The sequence below is a fragment of the Ambystoma mexicanum genome, chromosome 3p (genome assembly GCF_040938575.1).
Source record: "Ambystoma mexicanum isolate Mex_15411 chromosome 3p, UKY_AmexF1_1, whole genome shotgun sequence".
Lineage (NCBI taxonomy): Eukaryota > Metazoa > Chordata > Amphibia > Caudata > Ambystomatidae > Ambystoma > Ambystoma mexicanum.
This window is the reverse complement of record NC_090925.1, coordinates 802,602,820-802,623,687: the sequence shown is the minus strand read 5'-3', so window position 1 is coordinate 802,623,687 and position 20,868 is coordinate 802,602,820. Positions and strand designations below refer to the sequence as shown.

At 46.3% G+C, this 20,868-nt stretch overlaps 1 protein-coding gene across 1 annotated transcript in view; it reads right to left on the bottom strand.

Annotated features, from left to right (window-relative positions):
* Positions 1-20,868, bottom strand: part of LOC138580904 (zinc-binding protein A33-like) — a 123,715-nt gene that overhangs the window by 78,991 nt on the left and 23,856 nt on the right. The window contains exon 3 of the mRNA XM_069651822.1: positions 14,237-14,452. Within this exon, the coding sequence (XP_069507923.1) occupies positions 14,237-14,452 (216 nt within the window). The remainder of the gene's footprint in view (positions 1-14,236; positions 14,453-20,868) is intronic.

Genomic DNA, 20,868 nt, shown 5'->3' with positions numbered 1-20,868 from the left:
ACGTTTTAGGTGCTCTGCAAATACCAAAATGTCATCACTCATATTTAGGACACCTGTCAGCCCCGCCAATGCTCCTCTAATTGTGTTCTGGAACACCTCAGCCGCAGATGATATCCCGAAACTCAAACGTTTGAATTGGTACAGGCCCTCGTGTGTTGTGAAGGTTGTAATGAATCTTGAGTCGGGGTGGAGCTCCAGTTGGTGGTATCCCGCTCGTAGGTCCAGCTTGGAGAACACACGTGCCCCTTGAAGCTCACCTACAATGTCGTCGAGGGTTGGTGTTATATGTCTCTCCCTCTTAATCGCCGCATTGGGGAGGCGCATGTCTACGCAGATCCTCACTGCTCCCGGCTGCTTAGGTTTGGGGGCGACTACTATCGGTGAAACCCAGGGTGTGGGCGCTTCCACCCTCTCAATGATATCCATATTAACAAGCGATTGCAGCTCTTCTACTTTTTCCCTGAGATGGAACGGAATTCGTCTGTTTCAGAGCGGTCGGTCTGATGGTGTCGTCGATGTGCAGCCTTATCGGGGCGCCTTCAGTTTCCCTACTCCTTTGAAAATGCCAGCATATTTGTCCAGCAGGCACTCGACGTCCATTTGATGCACTTCCAGTGCGAAATGCACCAATCCAAGAGCCTGAGATGCTGCACAGCTGAGTAATGAATGAAGACTCACGTCTCTGACAAAAAAGCGTGCTTTGATTGCTTTGTCACCCTTGGTGACCGGCGTGACGAACACACCCTTGATGGGTATCGGGGTGTCGCCTCCAAACGTGAATATTTTCACCGCGGAGCTGTCTAGCGCGGGAGGTCCCGGAAGTTTTTGGTATTGTTCTTCGGCCAATACACATACAGAGGCTCCAGTGTCAATTAAAACCTGTGTCGGCACCCCTTGTATGTCCACCATGCATTTGGGTTGCCTCTTCTTCCTGGTTCCTGACGCTAAGTTAGATATGAAGAACACTTCTTCATCTTCCTCCTCCTCTACCTCAGCTAGCTGCAGCCTTTGTATTTCCTGTTCGAGAGCGGCAATGCATCGTAGTCTTCTGGATCCGCCGCCGCAACTTCTTGCTGGGCCTCTCTGTTCAGATACGGGGGCTGGGGCACGGCACATACGGGCATAGTGCCCTGGTTTATCGCACCGCCACACGATCTTGAGTTGGCCGGGCATTCCTCTGAATGTGGCAGGTCATAGCCGCAGTATTGACATATGGACTCCGACCCTGGAGGATTGCGAGTTTCTAGCCTGTTCTGGCCCCACTTTTCTTGTGTCCCCACGTCTGCTAATGGCATACGCCTCGTCCGCCATACCTGGGCGCCTGGCTGCGTCCATCTTTGCGCCTCTCGACTCCGCCAGTTCAAACGTCCTGCCACTGTCCAGTATTTGTGCCAGCGTCCATCCCGGTTCTCGCAATACTTGTCTCCTTAGCTTACTCGAGCTACAGCCCCTGTATTACCTGGTCCGGATCATAGACTCATCATTGTCCCTGCGGCATGCCGTGGCCATCATTCTCAACCTGGCGCAAAACTGATCAAGAGGTTCTTCATCTTTTTGCTTCTCCCCACAGAACAGGAATCTCTCATATTCCATATTCGACTGAGGTATGAAGTGGTTTTCCAAAGCCGTCTTGACCGTAGCATATGTGACTACCTGCAGATTGCATGCCTCAAAAATGCGAATGACGTCCAGCCCTGCCGAATACAGCAAAGTTGCCCTTTTCGCGGCATCCTCGGTGATGCCGGTCGCTGCAAAGTACATTTCAAGTCTTTTAATCCAGAGCAACCATCTTGGCCCCAGTTTGGATGGGGGTCCCGACACGTCAAACTCCTGCATCGGTAACAGAGACCCTTGTTGTGGCCCCGTTGTGCCACGTGCAGTCTCCGCTTCCCCATCGCTGTCTGCCATTGTTGCAGGTCGCACAGGCACCTCTAGGTGTCACAGAGGCCGCAAACCTGATATGTGGGGCCCCAACGCCGTGTCTTGGCCACTCCTTTCTGTGTCAAAGTAGAGGGTCGTACCCAGGTGGGTGGGAATGTCCAGGGTTCCAAAAATTGCCGCGTGGCGGAAGCGCAACAGCGCACAAGCACCTGTGCAGGCCGCTACTGTTGCTTAATCGTGGCGTTCGTGCCGGGTCCGTGTCATGCCACGATACGCAGCACCGCTGATCCGACGTTCGTTGTACGTCGGGGCGAGCGTAATCGTGGCGCTCCCCCTCGTCGCCAGTTGTTGTATCCTCACCCCAGAGGGTCGGGTGAGGGACCCGCACTCACTCATGCATGCAAGCACGCACACCTGACACACATGCAAGGACGCGGGACGCGTTGTTGCCTGGTCCGCATCCCGGCGGGAACTGCCGCACAGGTGCAGTTTATTCCTCCGCGCATGCGCGGCCGGGAACGAGGCTCGCGCATGCGCTGCACACTACGGGGACGTCACAATGGCCATGTATGTGTATCACCTTAGCAGCAAATTAAACACCTCCACAATGAAGCAGGATAATGGGACACTGCCCAAGAATGACTGCCGATCTAACGTAATGATTACTAACACCAGGGAAGCCAGTCAAAACTTGTTTTACTAAAACAATTTGGCAGAATGATAAGCAAGGTAAATGCAAATGATATAGAGCAAGGCAGAATAATACAATAGCAGCTTACTCCGACACGCACAGAGGGCATTAAAGTAGTGGATGTCAAGTTGGTTGAGGCACTTTGTGCTGAACACCAAACCAACTTAATTAAAATGTACAACAAGAAGCTTGGTGAGCAGGTTGGCCTTTGTAAAATTGACAGAAGGAAACCCTGAAAGATGGTTGGCTGCAGCTGTGTCGTTGTCAAAGTAAGCACCTATATTTATGACAAACTATTGTGGATATGAATTTGGTCAGTAATATTAATCCTAAAAAAAAAAGAAAAAAAAAAATTAAAAAAAAATAAAAACACCTTCTGTTGTGCCCTTCTTTATAATCAAAGGAAAGTGTATTCTGAGCTAAGTAAGCAGCATTGTGTGTGCATTTCCTTCTTGATGCATGCCCTTTTGCCATCCCTTGGAAACAGTTGCCTTGGTGTTGGCGACAGCTCAAGTTTCTAGTCTACCCCAGGACCATTTCAAAAGGTGCAAATAGGGCAGTATCATAACAACGTGAAGCATGTCAGACCATATCAGATTTAATCCAATAATAGCACAGAATCGAATAAGAGGCCAAGCAACCAAAAAACAATTTGGCTCTGAACGGGCAGCCCTAGAGAGTCAACTGGTTACAAAGGCAGATCCATTACTAGGTCCTTTTCTTGAGCAACAAAGGGACCTCAGATTGGGGAGGTAAATTGTTCCACAGACTCGCGAAGAATACGACCCCCATTTCCCCATCTGGGATTTCCTACAGCTTCACACCTCGCAAATGTGATATCTCCCCCCCCCCCCCCCCCCCATCACCTGCAACAATCTTCACCGCCGCATGGTGAACTGCATGGCTCAAATGTGAAGGGGCAAGTTTGGAATTAATGCACAGCAAATGCTAGCAATTTTAGAAAAAGTCACATGCTGTCAACTTCTGACTCCTGTCAGTCACATGTAGAACGGCATTAAGGAGAGCAAGAGTGGAGGGAAGCAGATAACCAACCCCAGGTATTACCTTACCAATAGTGTGCCTGTACACTGGAGTGCAGACCCCCTCCCGCTACCCCGCCTGTAATATGGGCTTAATTGGCCTATGGAAGTTGAAGGCCATAACAATCATATTCACTTGGGCGTACTGGGAGTTGCCCCACAGAAACCCTAGACACTTTGCCGAAGAGCAGAAATTGTACTACCAGCAAAAAAGTGGTTGAGAGACCTACTAATGTACTGCCAAGAGCAGGATGGAAGGTATGCAACACAATGACTGCCAACCAGCAGTCCAAAAGATATATGGGCTAGCCAGAGAACCGGTCTAGCTGCAGTCGCATCTTTGAGGGGAGGCGTTACATGAAGTAACCCCGCTGCCAGTTCATTAGTGAAATTATTTTAGAGCAGAGAGCCCCTGGAACCCCGCAATTTGGTGAGAAATATAACTTGATATGGCAATCGGAGAAAAGGAACTGTTGCCTATATTTCTGTGGTGTTAAAAGCAAAGGAGTGCATTGGACTGTTGCTATGCTAACCTATTGGTTTGGATGCTCCGTTTGCAATGTTATTGCTATATTTTTTGAAAAAATAATAATTTTAAAAGCATGAATTAAAGTAACATCCTCACCTGACCACAGCAACCGGCTGAAATGGAACGCTTTCAGTGCTATAACCCAATTCCCACTATGGTCTCCGATGAGTGTGCTTGGGAATGCACACTTTTAATGAACTTCCTGTGATTTCTGGCATGCAACCACACATTTGTGGATGTTTCTGCAGCTTGGTTAATCCCTAGGTTCAATCCATCAATAGTACACCTTTAATCTAACTCACTTTTTTTCTAACTTTATTTAGTCCAGAGCCCTTTGTTAAAAGGCCCAGCATTCATGTAACCCCATATCAGCTAGGAGAGTGTATTTTTGTCCAGAAATATCTTTTTTAAAAAGGGATGGTCCATAGCCCATCAACATTGGCAATCCGGGCCCTAGACAAATTCTGATCGAGGATATAAACTCAGGCTTCATGGTCTAATCTGCTCAGAGAACTGCATCAGGCCTTTCTACGCATGAAAATCTTGTAAATACGACAGCAAGTTCAGAGCAGAGCAAAGGTCAGGTTACTTGACAGAAACCAGAACTCTTCTTTTGATTTGCATCTACATGGATGTAATGCAAGCCAAGGAAAAAAGCCTCTGAAACAATGTATTTCTCTGTAACCTTTCAAAAAAGAAACTGCACACTATGTTAATGTTAAAGGTTATTTGTACCACTCCTATCACCACGGGAGTGGTCCCCTGGCGCTCCTGAAAGAAAGGAGGGGTGGGGAGGGAGTTAGTGGGGATGAGCTGGAGAAGTGCAAGAGAGCAGTGATGTGCTGTTGGCGGCCTCAGCCTGGAATTCCGTTGCCTGGGCTAGGATGTTATGCTGTCGGAAGACGTTGTGTGCCATTGTGCGGGTATGTGTGTGCTTTGTTTTGTTGTTGCAGTATAGTGAAGTTTGTGCGGACAGTTGTGTTGCAAGGTTGTGGTTGTGTTTGGTTAGAATTTGAGAGGTGCATGGAGAGGGTGAAGTTGTTAGTGGATTGGTTAGTTAGCATAATTTGTGTGGCAAGTGCTAATGTTCACCCAACTTTATACAGGTATGATCTATAGTAGCATTTATTGAGAGGGTGAGAGTTGTTTGCTGGGAGTTGGCTATGGATGCTTTTTTACTATGATAAAAGTAATCATTTTTCCATTCAGCTTCTGCTGTGTGGTTTGTTTCGATGCTTGTGGAGCAAACAGAAGCACTGTGCATATTTATTTTCCTAGCATTTTAGGATTGTATAATGAATACAATGGTAAACTAAGTTGCAATTGAGAATTCATCTTTTGTAACAAATTATGCTTTTTTTCCTCCAGTGAAAGCAAACCAGTATTGCACAATCCTATTTTTCACAGTTCCTGTGCATAATCATGCAGAGGCAGATCCTTTTTACACCTATTTAATTTACACTACAATGCACAGTCTAGTTTACATCCATTCAACCTTGCAGTCAATGAAGTACATTACAATAAATGGTCAGTGGCAGCAGAGTCTTTGCTCAAGGGCGAGTGATCGTCATTACACCAATCACAGTTGTAGCCTCTCAAATCTTCAAGCCTACAATTGAACTTGCAAAGCCTCACTCTCCAGGAGTGCAAGTGCTTTTCAAAAACAAACAAATGAAAGTTACACTTGTAATTTAAATAGAAATTCAGCAAAATCTGCCCCAATGATAATCCAGATCAGTATTTAACTTTATGTAGCGCTTCATACATGGTTCGTCCAACATCTAGGCACTGATTATTATACCTCAGTCGATACTCAGTTTACCGACCTCTGAAGGATGTCGAACAATAAGATAGTTCGGCCGGTTGAGTGCTCGTTGCTGTGATCAGTGCACAATATGTAGGTTGCAGGTTCTAATCCCGGCAAGGCCAATTTAGCCTTTCATCCTTTTGCGATCGATACTTATCACCAAACCGAAGTTTGTACTCTGTGATAAATGTGTTCCATGTACAGCGCTTTGCCAAAAGCGCTATATAAATAACCATTTGACCATGAGATTAGATCTAGAATTTAGCAAGGAGTCCTTGCCTCTGCACTTTTGGATCATAACATTGGCATACCATTCGGTAGTAATAGCTACAAGAAATTAGGCCTTTCATTAAACATCAAAAGACAATTCTGCTATCGAACCTCAAACACACAATACTAGTTTGTTTTACTATGTGATGGTCTATGTTTTTGTGTTATGAACATTTAAATATATACAGGAGAGATCAAATGGCCAGATCTTAGAAATAATGAGAGGTGTATTCTGTCAGTGCAGAAAGCTTCTGCATGGTAATGATTTCCATACAGTTTTTGCACACAATGGGCCTCATCACGAGTTGGGCTGTAGCCCTTAAATGCAGTGGTAACGGTATTACAGCCGCATTTAAGGGCTGGCCCTATCACGAGTTGGGCGCTAAATGGGCTGTTTTACCTCCAGCCTTTCTCTGGAGGTGAAAATCCCCTGTTTTCAGCTGTATTACCGCCGGCTGCATTAGCCCACATAATTAGCGCTGAAAATACCCCATTGAATCCAATGGACCCAATGGGGGATGGGGATTTAAAGTTAACACCCAACTCGTGATCCGGCGGTAATACAGCCGGACCGGTCGGTGCTAGGGCTATTACAGTCGGCGGTATTACAGCTGGGAATACAGCCCAACTCATGATGAGGCCCAATGGCTGGATATCACATACATTTTACTCTTGCAAAGAAGAAAATTATTTTACGCTCTTGAAATCACATTTAATCTCAAAGTTTAACAGTAAGGAGTAAAATATACCCCCCTCAAAATCATCTCGAGCACTGGTCAACTAGTTTGAATAGATGAAATCTGAAAACCGCCCCTCCCCCCAGCTATGGTGAAACTCCCATCTAATCATCTGATCTTCCGGAAAGCCTTAAAGACTTTTCCGTTTTCATTCAGCTCTGTGTGGCCTTCTCTGTGCCTGGCTCTATGGACTCCTCTCCTCATGCCGCCTTCGGGCGACCGTGCGCTGTACAAAATTCCATAATATAACATACTTCCACACATCTAGTGAGCTTTTGTCACCACACATCTAGTGAGCTTTTGTCACCAGAAGCGCTTTGTTTTCTTGGACTCCTCATTGGCAATTTCCCTTTTCCAGTGTGTAATTGTACAGCCTGCTTAAATCTGGAAACCGTATAGTTGGCTCTTGCTTGGGTAGGCTTCTTTAACCAAAAGCCCACAAAAGTCTTTTGAAATGGCCATTGAATAAGCCATTGACCCAGCTGCAAAGCATATGTGGAAAAACAGTATTGCATGCAAGGGTAGCGTGTCTAAGACCTTCTGGCATGAATGCTGCTCCTGTTTATTGGCGCTCCTGATTTCTAACATGACTAAGCAGAAAGTGTCATGCAGAACACTAGATATGCTTTTATACTACTCCCAATCTCCCTAGGAATATTGGAGCGCCTCGACGTGGCTGTGGAGCGGTGTATTGTGCCTCAAAAATGAGCATGAGGGGGGGGAAGATCATCAAGAAATTAATGCGATGAACACTTGTAGGGAGGAGTGCGGTGTAGGAAGAATGTTTTTGTAAAAGCATGGGTCATGTCAGTCCTGTTTGCAAACTATTGTTTTTACAAAAAGGGAGTGGGCAGATATTACCTAAAGCAGCATTAGATAATTGGGTCGTTTCCGAGGGAGAAGCTGACCTTCGAGAAACCCACCCAATAGCCATCACTGGAAGGTAATTTTGGTTGAGCATGGTCACAAACTGAAATGTCCGGTTTTGCATGGACGTGTACCCATTGAAGGCATAGCCATCGCATGCACTTTAGAGTTCTCGTTAGCCATGCAGGCCTTCGTGAAGCTGCTAAAAAGCGGGTTTTTCTTTTAACCAAGCACCAGAATGTAAACCTAAAGATGCCCACTATGTTTTTGACCTAAGGTAGCCAGTCATACGAACATAGTACAAATACGTGCTTGCAATTCATCAGCAAAGAGCTATTGGAGAACAAACGAATTTGGGGCGAGCCGCACAAAATGTAATGGTAGCAACACCACAAAATGTGCTCCCCTATACATGTAGCCTAATGGATATTCTCCCGTCTTCCTACTAAGTGCTCTAAAACCTTCCACTTAAACACAGCAACCACATGCCCCCGGTTAAAACAGCAACATTAATCAAATTCTAACAAAGCTCACTCACACAACCCGACAATACCACTTATATGTGCAGCACAGTAATCTGCTCTGGAGCTCTCCCAAACAAACAAACCCATGCCCAAATGTCATGGTTGTACCCGTAGAACCAGATCAGCACTCGTGGTTTGGAGGCTTCTAACTTCCACTCAACAATGCCCCAGGTTTCACAACTGCTAATGTTATCCTGTTAACCACCCTTCCCTTCCCTCCTCTCCTCTCACCAGGCCACTAGAGCGATCTACAAGACCCACTCATCTGTACGTTATCACTCCAATTTGCAAACAAAAACTTTTTGAAGGTGTTTTGCATTTAAAAGTGAAAATTTGAATTTTCTGTAGCCAATTCCTAAATGTTGCACTGACTTATTTCGTTTTCAATGTTGTTTTGAATGAAAACTTAAAAACAAGTATCAAGGTCTTCAGAAAACTATGCAGACACACAGGTTTTCAAAAGTATTTAACATCAATTGATCTTTCATGTATTTATTGTGTTCAAGCTTGCTTTAACTCCCTTAGTCTGCATCCTTTTGGGGTTAGGCAATTGGTCCTCCAGGTATGAAAGCAGTACATGCAAGGCCCTAGATGACAAGAGGATTCCAGTCGACCTTACCTTCTCCCTCTACGGCCTTGTATGCCCATTTCCCCATGGGTTGCTGGTGGAAAAGCAGAGCTTTGGCTTTCCGGTTACCCCATAGTTGAGGGGGGGGTGTTGCCATTCTGGTCAGATTTTCTTCTCCCAAGTTTCAGCGGCTCTCCTAGGTTTGCCTAGTTTAATACCTTTAGTACTCTCCCCTTGTATCAACTAGTTAGGTGGTTTTCCTCAGGGTAAAAGACACTGATGAGCAGTCCCCAGCCTCTTTTATACTCGCAATACGTTCTTGCCCAGGCTACTGTTCTCCCCTTGGATTGGTTCTCCTCATCTTCTCTTATTAGTCACCCAAACACTTGATTATGTCCTTCAGACTTCATGCTGGGCTGCGAGGTGCCTATGGCTTCTTTGGTGTGCAGTGGGGGTTTGGCAATCCCTCACTGCTTCCCGGCAGCATCTGTATACTACCTTACATGCGTTCCAGCTAGCAGGTGGTGTCTGCCGCCGGGTATAGCTTCGCCCACGGTCTGAACGCAGGAGCCTCACTGCATATTTCTCCATCCTGGTCCACTCCCTTGTGTATTCTGGGAAAATTGAACCGCTTGGTGCGAGCCTGCACATGGTGGTTCTTGCGGCAAAGCTACCATGTCTGACTCAATGGGTACACAATCCTGTGTCCTATGCTCTAGGTCAGCAAAACAACATTTCCCCCCACCCCCCAGTCAGGGCTCTTGCTGGCCAATGTAGTTAACGGCAGTGCTGGCTGCCCGAATTAGCACTGTGGACTCCAGAAACATACAGAGCCATGTAATGGGGGGGGGGGGGAGACTAGTGAGACTCTGCAAACATATGTTTATAGAGTGTCCAGTTTCTCTAGATTTGTGCTCTGCATTAGTTGGTTTAGGGAGCCAATAGTAGCTCCTGGTAGCTGTCTGTGTCAAGCTAACTAGTCTCTTCTAGGCTACAGGCAGGAGCTAAATGACTCCCACTACCCCTCCATTTCGAACACTACCTTCCTCTTTGAGAGACTTCAACAGGTTGGTATGACCCATGAAGTGCTCTCTGGGTACAGGCAAAGTTTCGGGCAGTGAGCTGGAAAGGAGTGCATGCAACAGTTGCTGCCCCAAATGCAGATCTGGTAACAACTCTGGCCTTGTAAAAGTAGAGGGTTCAAGACTCAACACTGGTTTGTCCCACGAGTCCAGAGGAGCAAGGCCCCCTGATTGAGGACTTCCTTTGATTTGAAGGCAGAAGTGTAATATGCTTTGGTTTCTTGGCCAGTTCTGGTCGCAGCAGTAGTCATTCGACAGTCCAAGTACTTGGGTAAATTTGTCCACTGTCATGAATGACTACGAGGTGCTCCCTTTTATCTAGAATGATAGGGGCTGAATCCTTTAAATGGCGGGGTTGGGGGTGGGAGGACGGAGGGCTGTCTAATCTGGAAAAGGGCACTCTGCCCAGCAACCGGACAAGTTGTGGCTGAAGTGTGGATTGGGACCAGACCTTTCCAAGGCCCAGTTGTCAGTCAGTTTGCTCCAACCACTCACTGCGGGTCCTTTCTAATAGGACCACAATTGTCCATGACCTTAAATAGCAATTTTTGATCTGAAGAGAATGCAATACTGGAAACAAGAGGGCATATAGAACAGAGGTTGTACCAAAATAATCAAAGTCAAATAGATGGTACCGTGTGGGGGAACTGCCACCAGCCTGTTCACACCACTACTTTTGGAGAAGTTGGTGGCAGTGCTCCTTTAGAACCACACTGAAGCGGACTTGTGCTACACTGTAAAATGGGTCAAAGCACATTTCCTGCACTGGTATAGGAATGGACTGAAAAGTGCATCCCAAATGAAATCGACTGGGGTGTAATGGCCTCCTTCACTGTAGAAATCTGCTGCGATCCTAGCTAAACCGATTTAAGCAGCACCTCGAAAGCAATGTTTCACAGCTGCATGTAGGCTTCGATTCTGTGGCCACATGTTTGTGATTGAAGCGTATTTATCGCGTTGGTTGTTTCTCATGACTGAATAAAGGCTCAGTCCAACTTAGACCAACTGTTGCAAAGATATGGGCAATGGAGTTTAGATTTACAATTCTTTTTAGATAGAATTGTGAAGATTAGCCATGCATCACTTTGAGATAGAATGTTGAACATAGGCTTGCCGACACTTAGATAGAATTGTAAAGATTACACACCTTGAAGAACCTCGAGTACCCAATGTACTAACCACCCCACTCCTAGTCTCCAACAACACACCTCCCAAGTACTATAAGTAGCCACGGAGCCAGACAACTACACACATTCCAAACATGCCCGAACTTTGCCCTTACGGATACAACAAGCCAGTGCCCACCCACAACCTTAAATACCTGCCTGTATACACATAAAATACACCAACACACACCCAATATAATAAACCATCATGCAAGTGACCCAGGCTCTGGGGCCTCATCCTTACGGATACAAGCCATTGCACACATTGAACCCACCTGCAAGCCAACACACAGACGCTAGTTTCTCCTGGTTTTGGACCGATTATATCACTCTACCCTCCACCATGCCCTCTTTCTTGCAGAGCCACGTGAGCGCCTGGAGACTGCCTCTGCGGTGGTAGCGGTGCGTGGTATAAATCAACATAACATACGAGTAAATTAAATCATGTTTAATATTTCACGGTTAGAATAAACTCAGGTAGTTCAAAATATGCAAACCATATTCTGTTTGCCAAGGTAAACTGTTCAAATGAAATGCTGGACACCAATAAAACGCTGACAATTAGTTATGGTCAAGCCTCAAGAGGAGTGTCAATTTTATACACCAGATAATTATTAGAGAAGCACACTTTCTCCAAAATGGTCACTAGGTGTCACCGTTAACTAGAACTGCTTCATAGATTTCACACAAAATACAGCGTACAAATATATGTACTAAACTAGCTATGCTGGGATCGGATTAACTCCATACAATTGTAAAACAAGCAGGGAACAAGTAAACCTCGCCCTCCCACCCCATCAAATAACCTCCTATTCACCTAAAAACTGAACATTGTTGCTCAGCATGTGGGTTTACTTTGAATAACTTTTTTTTTTACACTGTTTTAGAGACATAAGGAAATTATCCAAACAGTACTTCAGGGGTGGCCAGGTGAAGGGGTATATATTTACACAAAAAGAAGGTATACTAACAGATGTCTAAACCCAAACAGTACAATGGCAGTGGGTATATCCAGTACCCGGAATTCACACATGAAAGTTAAAACTGTTTTTATTAAACATGTAGATATTGATACTCATAAAATGATCACATTACATAAAACTCCATAAAGACAATATAAAACATATTTCACGAAACACAAGAAGTACAAACAATGTTGGTTGGTTTTTCCAATAACTAGTTCAACCCCATGTGAAATTACACATTGGAGTTGTAACTCCAGAGTGCTGTTATTGTACACTAAACCCGTATACTAAACTCAATACAGATTGGGTCAAGGGCTCAGGTGCTCTGGGCAAGTCTGACTGTGGGTTAACTCCTCGGTGTACAACAGGCAGGAGCTAAGCTTTGCCACATTTCATCCCTGGGTTTACTAGACCCTCAGCGGTCAGGAAACCCTTTCCCTTCTCCTCTGGTCTTCGACACTGCACCAACCTTCTCCTTACAGTTACTGGGGCAAGAGCGCTCCGCTTCACAGGTCAGGCAGCAGTAGTGTCAGTGTTACGAATGTTGTCCCTCACTCCACTCCGATTCTTGGGCTTTGGGTTTGGAGCAGTTCTGAGCCCAAGGGGGGCAGCATTTCTTCAGGGTACACAGCTATATCAGCAGAATCCCCACAACAGCAATCAAGTCTGGGTGTGGTAGAGGACAGGACACTGGGCAAACCCCCCCTGCTCCCCGCCCTCCCACCCCCCCCCCCCCCCAAGACCAACAGGGTAGGACCTAGTTCAGGGCACAAGTGGATGCAGGAACAAGCTCCACTTAAGAGGTTCTGGATAGCACAGCGCGACACAGTAACAGGTGCCTTATGAATGGGGCAAGATAGGCATGCCAAACCAGGCATCTCTCAGGTTTACGGGTTTGGGGACATACCAAGCCCAAGTATAAGGAGGTGGGTAGGGGGTTCAGAAAGGATGTACTTAGTTCTAACGATTAGATACGGGTGAATAACAATATTGACACAAAGTATGTGACTGGAAAGCTACTGAAAAAGAGAGAACAGAATTAAAATATAAATTCGAACATGGGCAACAGTTGCACAACGTTTGACTTCAAACATCCAGGTGCACCTCCAGGACAGCATCCGATGACAGATCACAGGAAGTTTGCACAACAACTCGATGTGAGGTATAGGTTAATAACAGCAACTCAATGTGAAGTAAAGGGTAATAACCGGTGGCAGAAGAATGGATAGCAACATGAGGCTGCCATCAGAAGTTACACGCACAGGGCAAAGAAATCTTGGTGTTCCCAATGGGTTTCAGAATTCTGACCTGAGGAGCGTTCAAGCTCACGAGTCACTGAACACAGAGCAATGTACATTTAAAAAGTACACTTTCTCCTTCTTCCTATGTGAAAAAAAACAGCTATTACGGCCCAAACAAATGCTTCCGTTGTCAACGGCCCTTGAGGCAGGTCTTCCTTGTCTGCAGTTCCAGGCGGTCTATTGACACTCTCCGGTATAACAAGCCTGTTCGGTTCTGAGGCTCTCCAGAGAGCCACTGTTGTAGACTACTGTTCGTACATCTATTTCGCGGGGGGCTGCATATGTGCAATCTGTTATACAAAAAGGGGACCACCAGTTGTAAAAGTGCAGCCTTCGCTGGGGTGCTTGGAGAAAACAAAATGTCCCTCCCCCACTGCTAGTTAATGGAAAGAAACAGCCAATTTGTAGCAAACAAAGAAACATGTGACTGTCTATGTATTATCCTGCCGTGAGGCGTGGCATCAGCAGGTAAAAAACAGGTAGGACTCCACCGGATACAAAAACACATTCTACATTACACGGCCAGCCTTCCGCTAGCCCGTAGCATATATGCCACGCACAGCTCAATACATCAGTGCCTGAAATGACCAATTAAAATAATGAATAAAAAATGTTTTACTAAAGCCAATTGGTAACCAATTTTATAGTACAAAAACACAATAGTTTAGGGGATTAAATTCCTCTTTGTCCTGTACCCAAAAGCCTATGCAGTGCCCCAACAGAAGCGATGGTTAGTTCTGCTCACTGGTTGACATCTACCCGAACGAAAAAGAGTATTTGAACGAGGCAGAGATCACCCAACACTTACCTGTAGGAAGTCCAGGGGGTCCTGCTCCTGAAGCAGTGTATTCAGAATCAGTTGACAGTCTTCACGTTGCCTGGTGAGACGTTCGCTTGCCTCCCTCCGTGCCTTCTCCTCTTGAGCCAGCACTTCCTTCACCATCTCCATCTCCTGGGCCTTTAAGGTCTGGTGGAGCCTCTCAAACAAGGAGGAGATGCTGCTCTTGGCGTCCAACGTCTCCCACTGAAACAAATCGGTAGTTGGGCGTCAGTTTAAATCTTCACACCTCTACTCCCCCATTTGGTATGAAAGGTGTGGTGTGGTTACTGCATGTTGCATGCCAAGTGCTCAAAAAGGGAAAAAGCCCAGCAACCTCTTGGTAGCCCCAATCACTCGCTTAGAAGCGTTGGCTTCAGCAGCCCAGATACTAGGACTTATCAGCCTTAACCTATTCACAACCCACGTTCCTTCATACGCACGCAAGGCCATGCCATTATATCGGACACAATCCTGTGCATTCATAGCAATACTACGCAGCCTGGATTTGTTTGGAACCTTTGCCAATAGAGCCCGACTTACAATACAGTAGTAGGTTCAGAGGTTACCACCACTGTGCATGGTGTATGCCCAATAACCGGTCGCAAAATAGACTCATTGTGGAGCAATTCAGATCACACGTGTGGCCATTGATGGCAATTGTTGGAATTCATGACAATGTCGGACACCAATAGTTTTGATTTTGTGGATGAATTTCAAATGCATATCGGCAATTTATAAAGCTGAGAGTTCATGAGAGAACTAGAAGACATTACAAGGCATTTTTGGGGGAAATAACTTTAATGCCAAGTAATTTAATGGGCCGGAGACATGTATTGGAGGGATTGTGAGTGAGGTGAAGGAGCAACTCACTAGACCCTTCATACTACTTTGTAAGCAAGCTTTGATAAAACTGATAACTTTAGGTTTTTAATGTAAAAATAACTAGCCATAAAGAATTAGTGTCCATTTTTCAATACTTCCACTTGAAGAGGGGTCAAATGTAGAGTCAAAATATGGCAGTGAGGGTTGACAGGTCGCTGGAAAACTGTAGCTGCATTAGAAAATGCGGTCAAAAAGTGTGAAAATACCCCAAAGTACTGGAAATGAGTCTCGCCCCCAGCTAGCCCAGGTCAGCTGAAATTGCAGCTGCCAAGTAGAACTGGTATTTGAATGCATGCTTTCCTTATAGACTGAAGCTGCCCAAGAGAGCTTGGCTCTAGTTTTGTTGCACCAAGCTTAAATCCACCATTGGTTTCAGCCTAGACTCGACAGAATGCCACCTTAGCTGCTCAGAGACAGCATCAATGACGCAGAGGGCAAGAGTAGCCATGACCTTGTGTATCCAGGACTCCGTGTATGGACAAGCAGAAAACGAAAAACCTGTATAAGTGAGCACTTTAAAACCTAAGTAGGAAGGTGAAGCATCACAGCCAATATGTACAAAATAAGCAAGATCACGAGTGTGCAGGTTTACTGCAGTCACAAACTCCAACACAGTTGTCCACCATAGCTTTTTTTTTATATCCACCTAACCAACATTTCCCCTCCCCCAGTTTGCAAATACTAGTTTGCCAACCTGCTTAATGCTAAAACATCTTTGCTCAGGTAGTGCCCCACTTTCCATCTGTGGGAAGCAGCATCTAGCTCCCACCCTTTCATGGCTCCTACAGCCATCAATTGCCTGCAACCCCCACTTGTTCTTCCAATTTGTCCTAGAAGAGCCATGAAAAAAGAAAAATAATTTTTTTATAAATAAATATAAAAAACGTTTACACATTTTTTCTCAAAAACTTGCTGGTTGGATCTGGATTTGTCAAATGATATTGTATTGCTCGGTCATATCGTGATCACTCCACCACATATTACTACTTTGTAGGTAAAGCCGCTGCAACCCAAAAGGTGAACCAGACCGAATGGGAGAATTCTTTTGTAAAGGTTAGCTGCAACCTTTGCGGGCTAGAAGGTCCCACCATTTTCTACAGTTAAGAGAAATGCCTTGACGCTTGGCAGCCAGAAGTAAGCATTGTCTGGAAGACCGGAACAGACAAACTTGAGGGTTTGAAAAAGAGGAACTAAAATCAAGCAGAGGGTGTCAACTAAATCGGTCACTTCTAGGCGAACAAGCCTTTTCTGACGCCAAAGCCAACTAGTGCCATACAACCAAACTTCCGTGACATTAACAATGTTTGGTAATGCCTATAAAAAGGAGCTTTGCGACACATCCAGAAGTTTAATGAAACATCGGTCACAGAATGGTCAAGGTGAAACTAAGACATTAACCCTGCTTGGATTGAAGTATCCTCCATGGGTCGGCCTCAACTCAGTACTTTCACCACGCCAGATCCTAAATGATCCTGCCAGCCAGGCCCGGCCTTGTTGGGAGGGGGGGGACGGGGACGAGCTGGGCGACCGCCCAGGGCGCCGCACCCCTAAGGTCGCCATTAGCCCCCGCCACGCCAGTTGGGTGAGTCTTTCAAGGACTCCCCCGAGCTGGCATAGTGGCGGCAGGGACCTCATTGCTAGTCAATGCGCCCGCGGCAACAGAGCACAGTTAGGAACAAAAGGGTGCTGATGATGCACCCTATTCATAGAATTACCTCCTCACCCGAGCGAGGAGGTTTAAAAAAAAAGAAAAAAGAAAAAAATGTAAAAAAACCCAAAAAAAAATAAGTCTCGGGCGCGAGGGAAGGTGTGCCAAAATCGCCCAGGGCACTACTGCCAGCAATTAGTGCACATCAGGTCAGCCCTATCGATGAAGCAGGTTAAAAAGGCAAAACACATTGCAGTATGTCCAGGACTAAGAGGCCCAGAGAGCTGGGGGAAAGGCCCTCAGAAAGAACAGCACCAAATACAAACGGGAACATTAGTACAAGGACAGGAAAAGGTAGCCCACTAGCTCGAAATCCTCAGGCTCGACTTCTAAAGCCGAAACCTCCACAACTCAAGTGGTCACCATTTCATCTCAGTCCCCAGATTGAATGCGCCCAATGATCCAAATAACGACCGGGCAGATCAGGATATCCTGGTTTGGATTGGGCAGGGGTTGAATTAGCATACCAGATCAGGGGCCAGAAGAGGGGGAGTTACTATAGCCCAAGTAAAACCCCTGCACAAGATGCTAAAGCAATAACGGCGGAGGCTGGGCCAAGGCCCACATAGTATGAATTGGTAAAAGCAGTTCTACGCGATCTTGGAAGTGCTCCTGTATAGTACAAAGACAGTGCATAAGGTCTTGAACACCACTGAATGTGGCACCAGACGGATTGGGGCAAACGAAGTGGAAACACACCAACTACTGGATTTTCCATGTAAAACACCTTTGGGCACCGTTTTCCGGAATTGCGCAAGCTGCAATGGATTCCGCTTTGGCAGGCGTCTATAAGATGATATGATAGGTTATTTATAAGCGCTTAATACCCAGAGGTTTCTAAGCACGAAATCAAACCTGTGTTGCTTCTTGTCGTCTTGCTTCCAAGGCGATCATGTTGCACCTGAGCTATCCTCCAGAGACCGTAACTGCTGGCCTTCGAGCTATCCAGGCAGACACCAAACAGTGGCGCCGAAAGAACCAGAGGTTTCAGTTCTAGCAGAGAAGCTATAAAGAGGAGCAAGCATCAAACCCTTTTGCTTCGGAGGAGCTACAATCACAATCTAACAGAAGCGCCACACAAGGTATCCTCAGTGCTGTTCTATGATTTTACATATTTATGTCGAATCGCATTTAAACTCACAATGAATTAGATTCCATCACGTTTTCACCGCATAACCTACACAAGCGCTCCGATCGGACTAGTCCCGTTCTTGTGCCCTTCATCTCAGGGACATTACAAACATGAAACTTTAGCATCAAGTATTGTCGAATGATTCGGCTATCTGGGTAGCGGATAATATATTCGGGGATAAATCTACACGACATTCTATGTTGAACAAAAGGACAACTATTTAGGTTTGTGCTTGATATAACGAGAGGGCCTGTGCCTTCAGACACTCCGGCCCCACTTGCCCCCACCCTCTTCTGTCCCTCGCCTCCACCAGTCTCGCCTTGCTCTTTCTGACCTTTAGTCCATCCCTCAGGTTACCCTCAGTACTACCTACCTCCACCGATCTTACTCCTCACTACTCCCACAGTCTACCACTATCACTCCACCCAAAGCGTCGCTCGCATTCCCTCCATCTTCCACTAACCCCCATCACCTTTTTTGTTCACTCCCTACTCCCCCTCTAATAATCTCACTCACTTATCTTGTGCGTGCACACAAACTCAAGTACCACTCTCTCTCACCAACCAATCCTTAATCTTGCAGAGTTTCAGCAATTCCGCCTTCATTTTGCTTAACATAGCACTGAAAATCATTCATTCAATGCTATGGTAAGCAAAATGAAGGCGGTGCCGCAGCAGAAATAATCCTGCTTTCAATCGAAGACACGATTGAAAGCAGCATTATTTCAGCTGCGGCGCCGACTTCATTTTGCTTACCATAGCATTGAATGAATGATTTTCAGTGCTGCTATGCAGTGGCAGATTTAAGGCAAAGGGCCCCGTGGGCAGCACCTGACACAGGGCCCTAGGTGGGCGGGTCATGGAGGCGGAGCTTTGGGTGGGCAGAGTTAATTGTGGTAACAAGTGCACAATGGCAAACTTTAGGGACAAAAGCTATTTTTTATGAAGTGGTCTTTATTACAGTTACCTAGGGGTCAGTTACGCTCCAGTCGAGCTTTACCTTTCAGAACTTTGATTCTCTCTCGGACCCCTCCTGAAGCTCAAATTAAATGACTTTCAACTTTGACCACAGACAGTAACATTTGAAAAAAGACAAAAGCAGATTTCTCTTTAGTTTATCAGTGTCCCGATTATGCTTCATTGGGGGGGTGAGGGGTTGACAAGCAGCAACCCAGGGTAGCAACTGCTGCACCATGCGCATGAGGCCCTTGTACACCCATTGAATCTCAACAACAAGTTAGGGTGGCGAGTCACGTGTTTGATCCCTAAATAGTCACGTTTCACAGAGGCCCATCTAGCCCCACAAGTCCACCCTTTCAGACACGGGTGTTGCTAGATTTGGAAAAGATCTGGGCTATGCTAATGTCGGGACTGTCTGGACTCGAGGCTAGCTAGCCTTTTGGTTGTAGCCTCTGAGCTTCTAGCTCTTTGCAACAGATATATACGTGACATGTGTTCTAGTTATCTCAGGTATGGCATTGCTTGTTTTGTGCCAATCATTTCAAACCAGATTGGTGCAAGATCCATGGGGGAAGAAAGGGGAGGGGGCTGTGGAGTGAGGAGTGAAAGAGAGCAAGCTAGGTGGAAAGAAAAAGAAAAACAAAGGGGGACAAAGTGCTCTTGAGGCGGATGTGAGGGGGGGACGAGGGGAATACGATGAAAGTCGAGAGAGGTAATGCTGGGTGCTAGAGAAGGGCGATGAGAAAGAGGAACAAGAGGGGTAAGTGAGAAGTGGGATGGAGGGATGAGAACGAAGCAGAAAGGAATAAGGAAAAACACAGAGTCTAGGAGAGGGAGTGAGAAAGATTATATAAAGTGAGTTAGGAGAAAGAAAGACAGAACATAGGATGGAAGAGGAAGTCGTGGGTAAAAGGGAAGGGCTATGGGGTGAGATAAGAATGCAGGTGAGAGGATTGCAGAGAAACAGATGAACGAGATGGAGGAGAAGGCGGACAGGACGAGAAAGAAAGACAGAGAAACAAACACAGATAGAGAGACACAGAGGCAACGAGGTGGGCCCCTGGTGGCATCGCACTACTGCAGTCCATGAACTCCCCCTCTGAGCTGGGCCCAGAGCCTCTGACTCACTGTGCCAGGGATGGTCCCTGTGCCTTTGAATCAGGGCCGCAATAACCATAAGACAACTCTATGGAGTACTCTTCCCCAGCCAATGCCGGGCCACGCAGCATATCAAACGGGCAGCCGTCACTACATCCAGCCCAGGGTACGCATTACAAATTAGACAACTAGAGTTCACCACACCAGGGGAGAGGCACCGAGAGGCCAAGCAGCGAATGGGTGGGAGGCCCTATGGCCAAGCACTGAGTGAGCAGAGAGGATAGACGTCTCCCAGCGCCCTCAGAGAAGAAAGAACAATCACTTGATGGGCACTGACTGCACTGCTTTTAACACCTGGGCAAGCCCCATAGCTAAGCATCACCCACTGAAATCCGCTAATTCCGAAATTCCCCCACACAAAGAGGCCAAGTACGGAATGCGCGCGGTGGCTGCAGCTGCACACTTCCGTCAATAAAGAGGCCAACCACCTACGTGTCCCATCTGATCCCCCCAGCAGTAGCTATGTCGAGGCCCAGCAAAGACAAACAGTCAAGGAGGCGGCCAGTTCAGGACACATCAGCCTAAACTCTACAATGAATTTAAAACGAAACGAAAACACAGTTACACAAAACCCTTAGTTTCGGAAGCACTGACGGCATAAAAAAATAGTAATTCTGCCATATCTCTCCTCCCTCTCAACCTGTCTCCCCTTCCACTCCTCACCCCTCCCTCCAGCGCCATGAAGTGGCTTACAGTGGCATAGCGCGGATTACACACCCCCTTTAAATAAATACATCCATTTCCACGCAAAGACCTGCAGACAAATGCTTAGAACTTTATA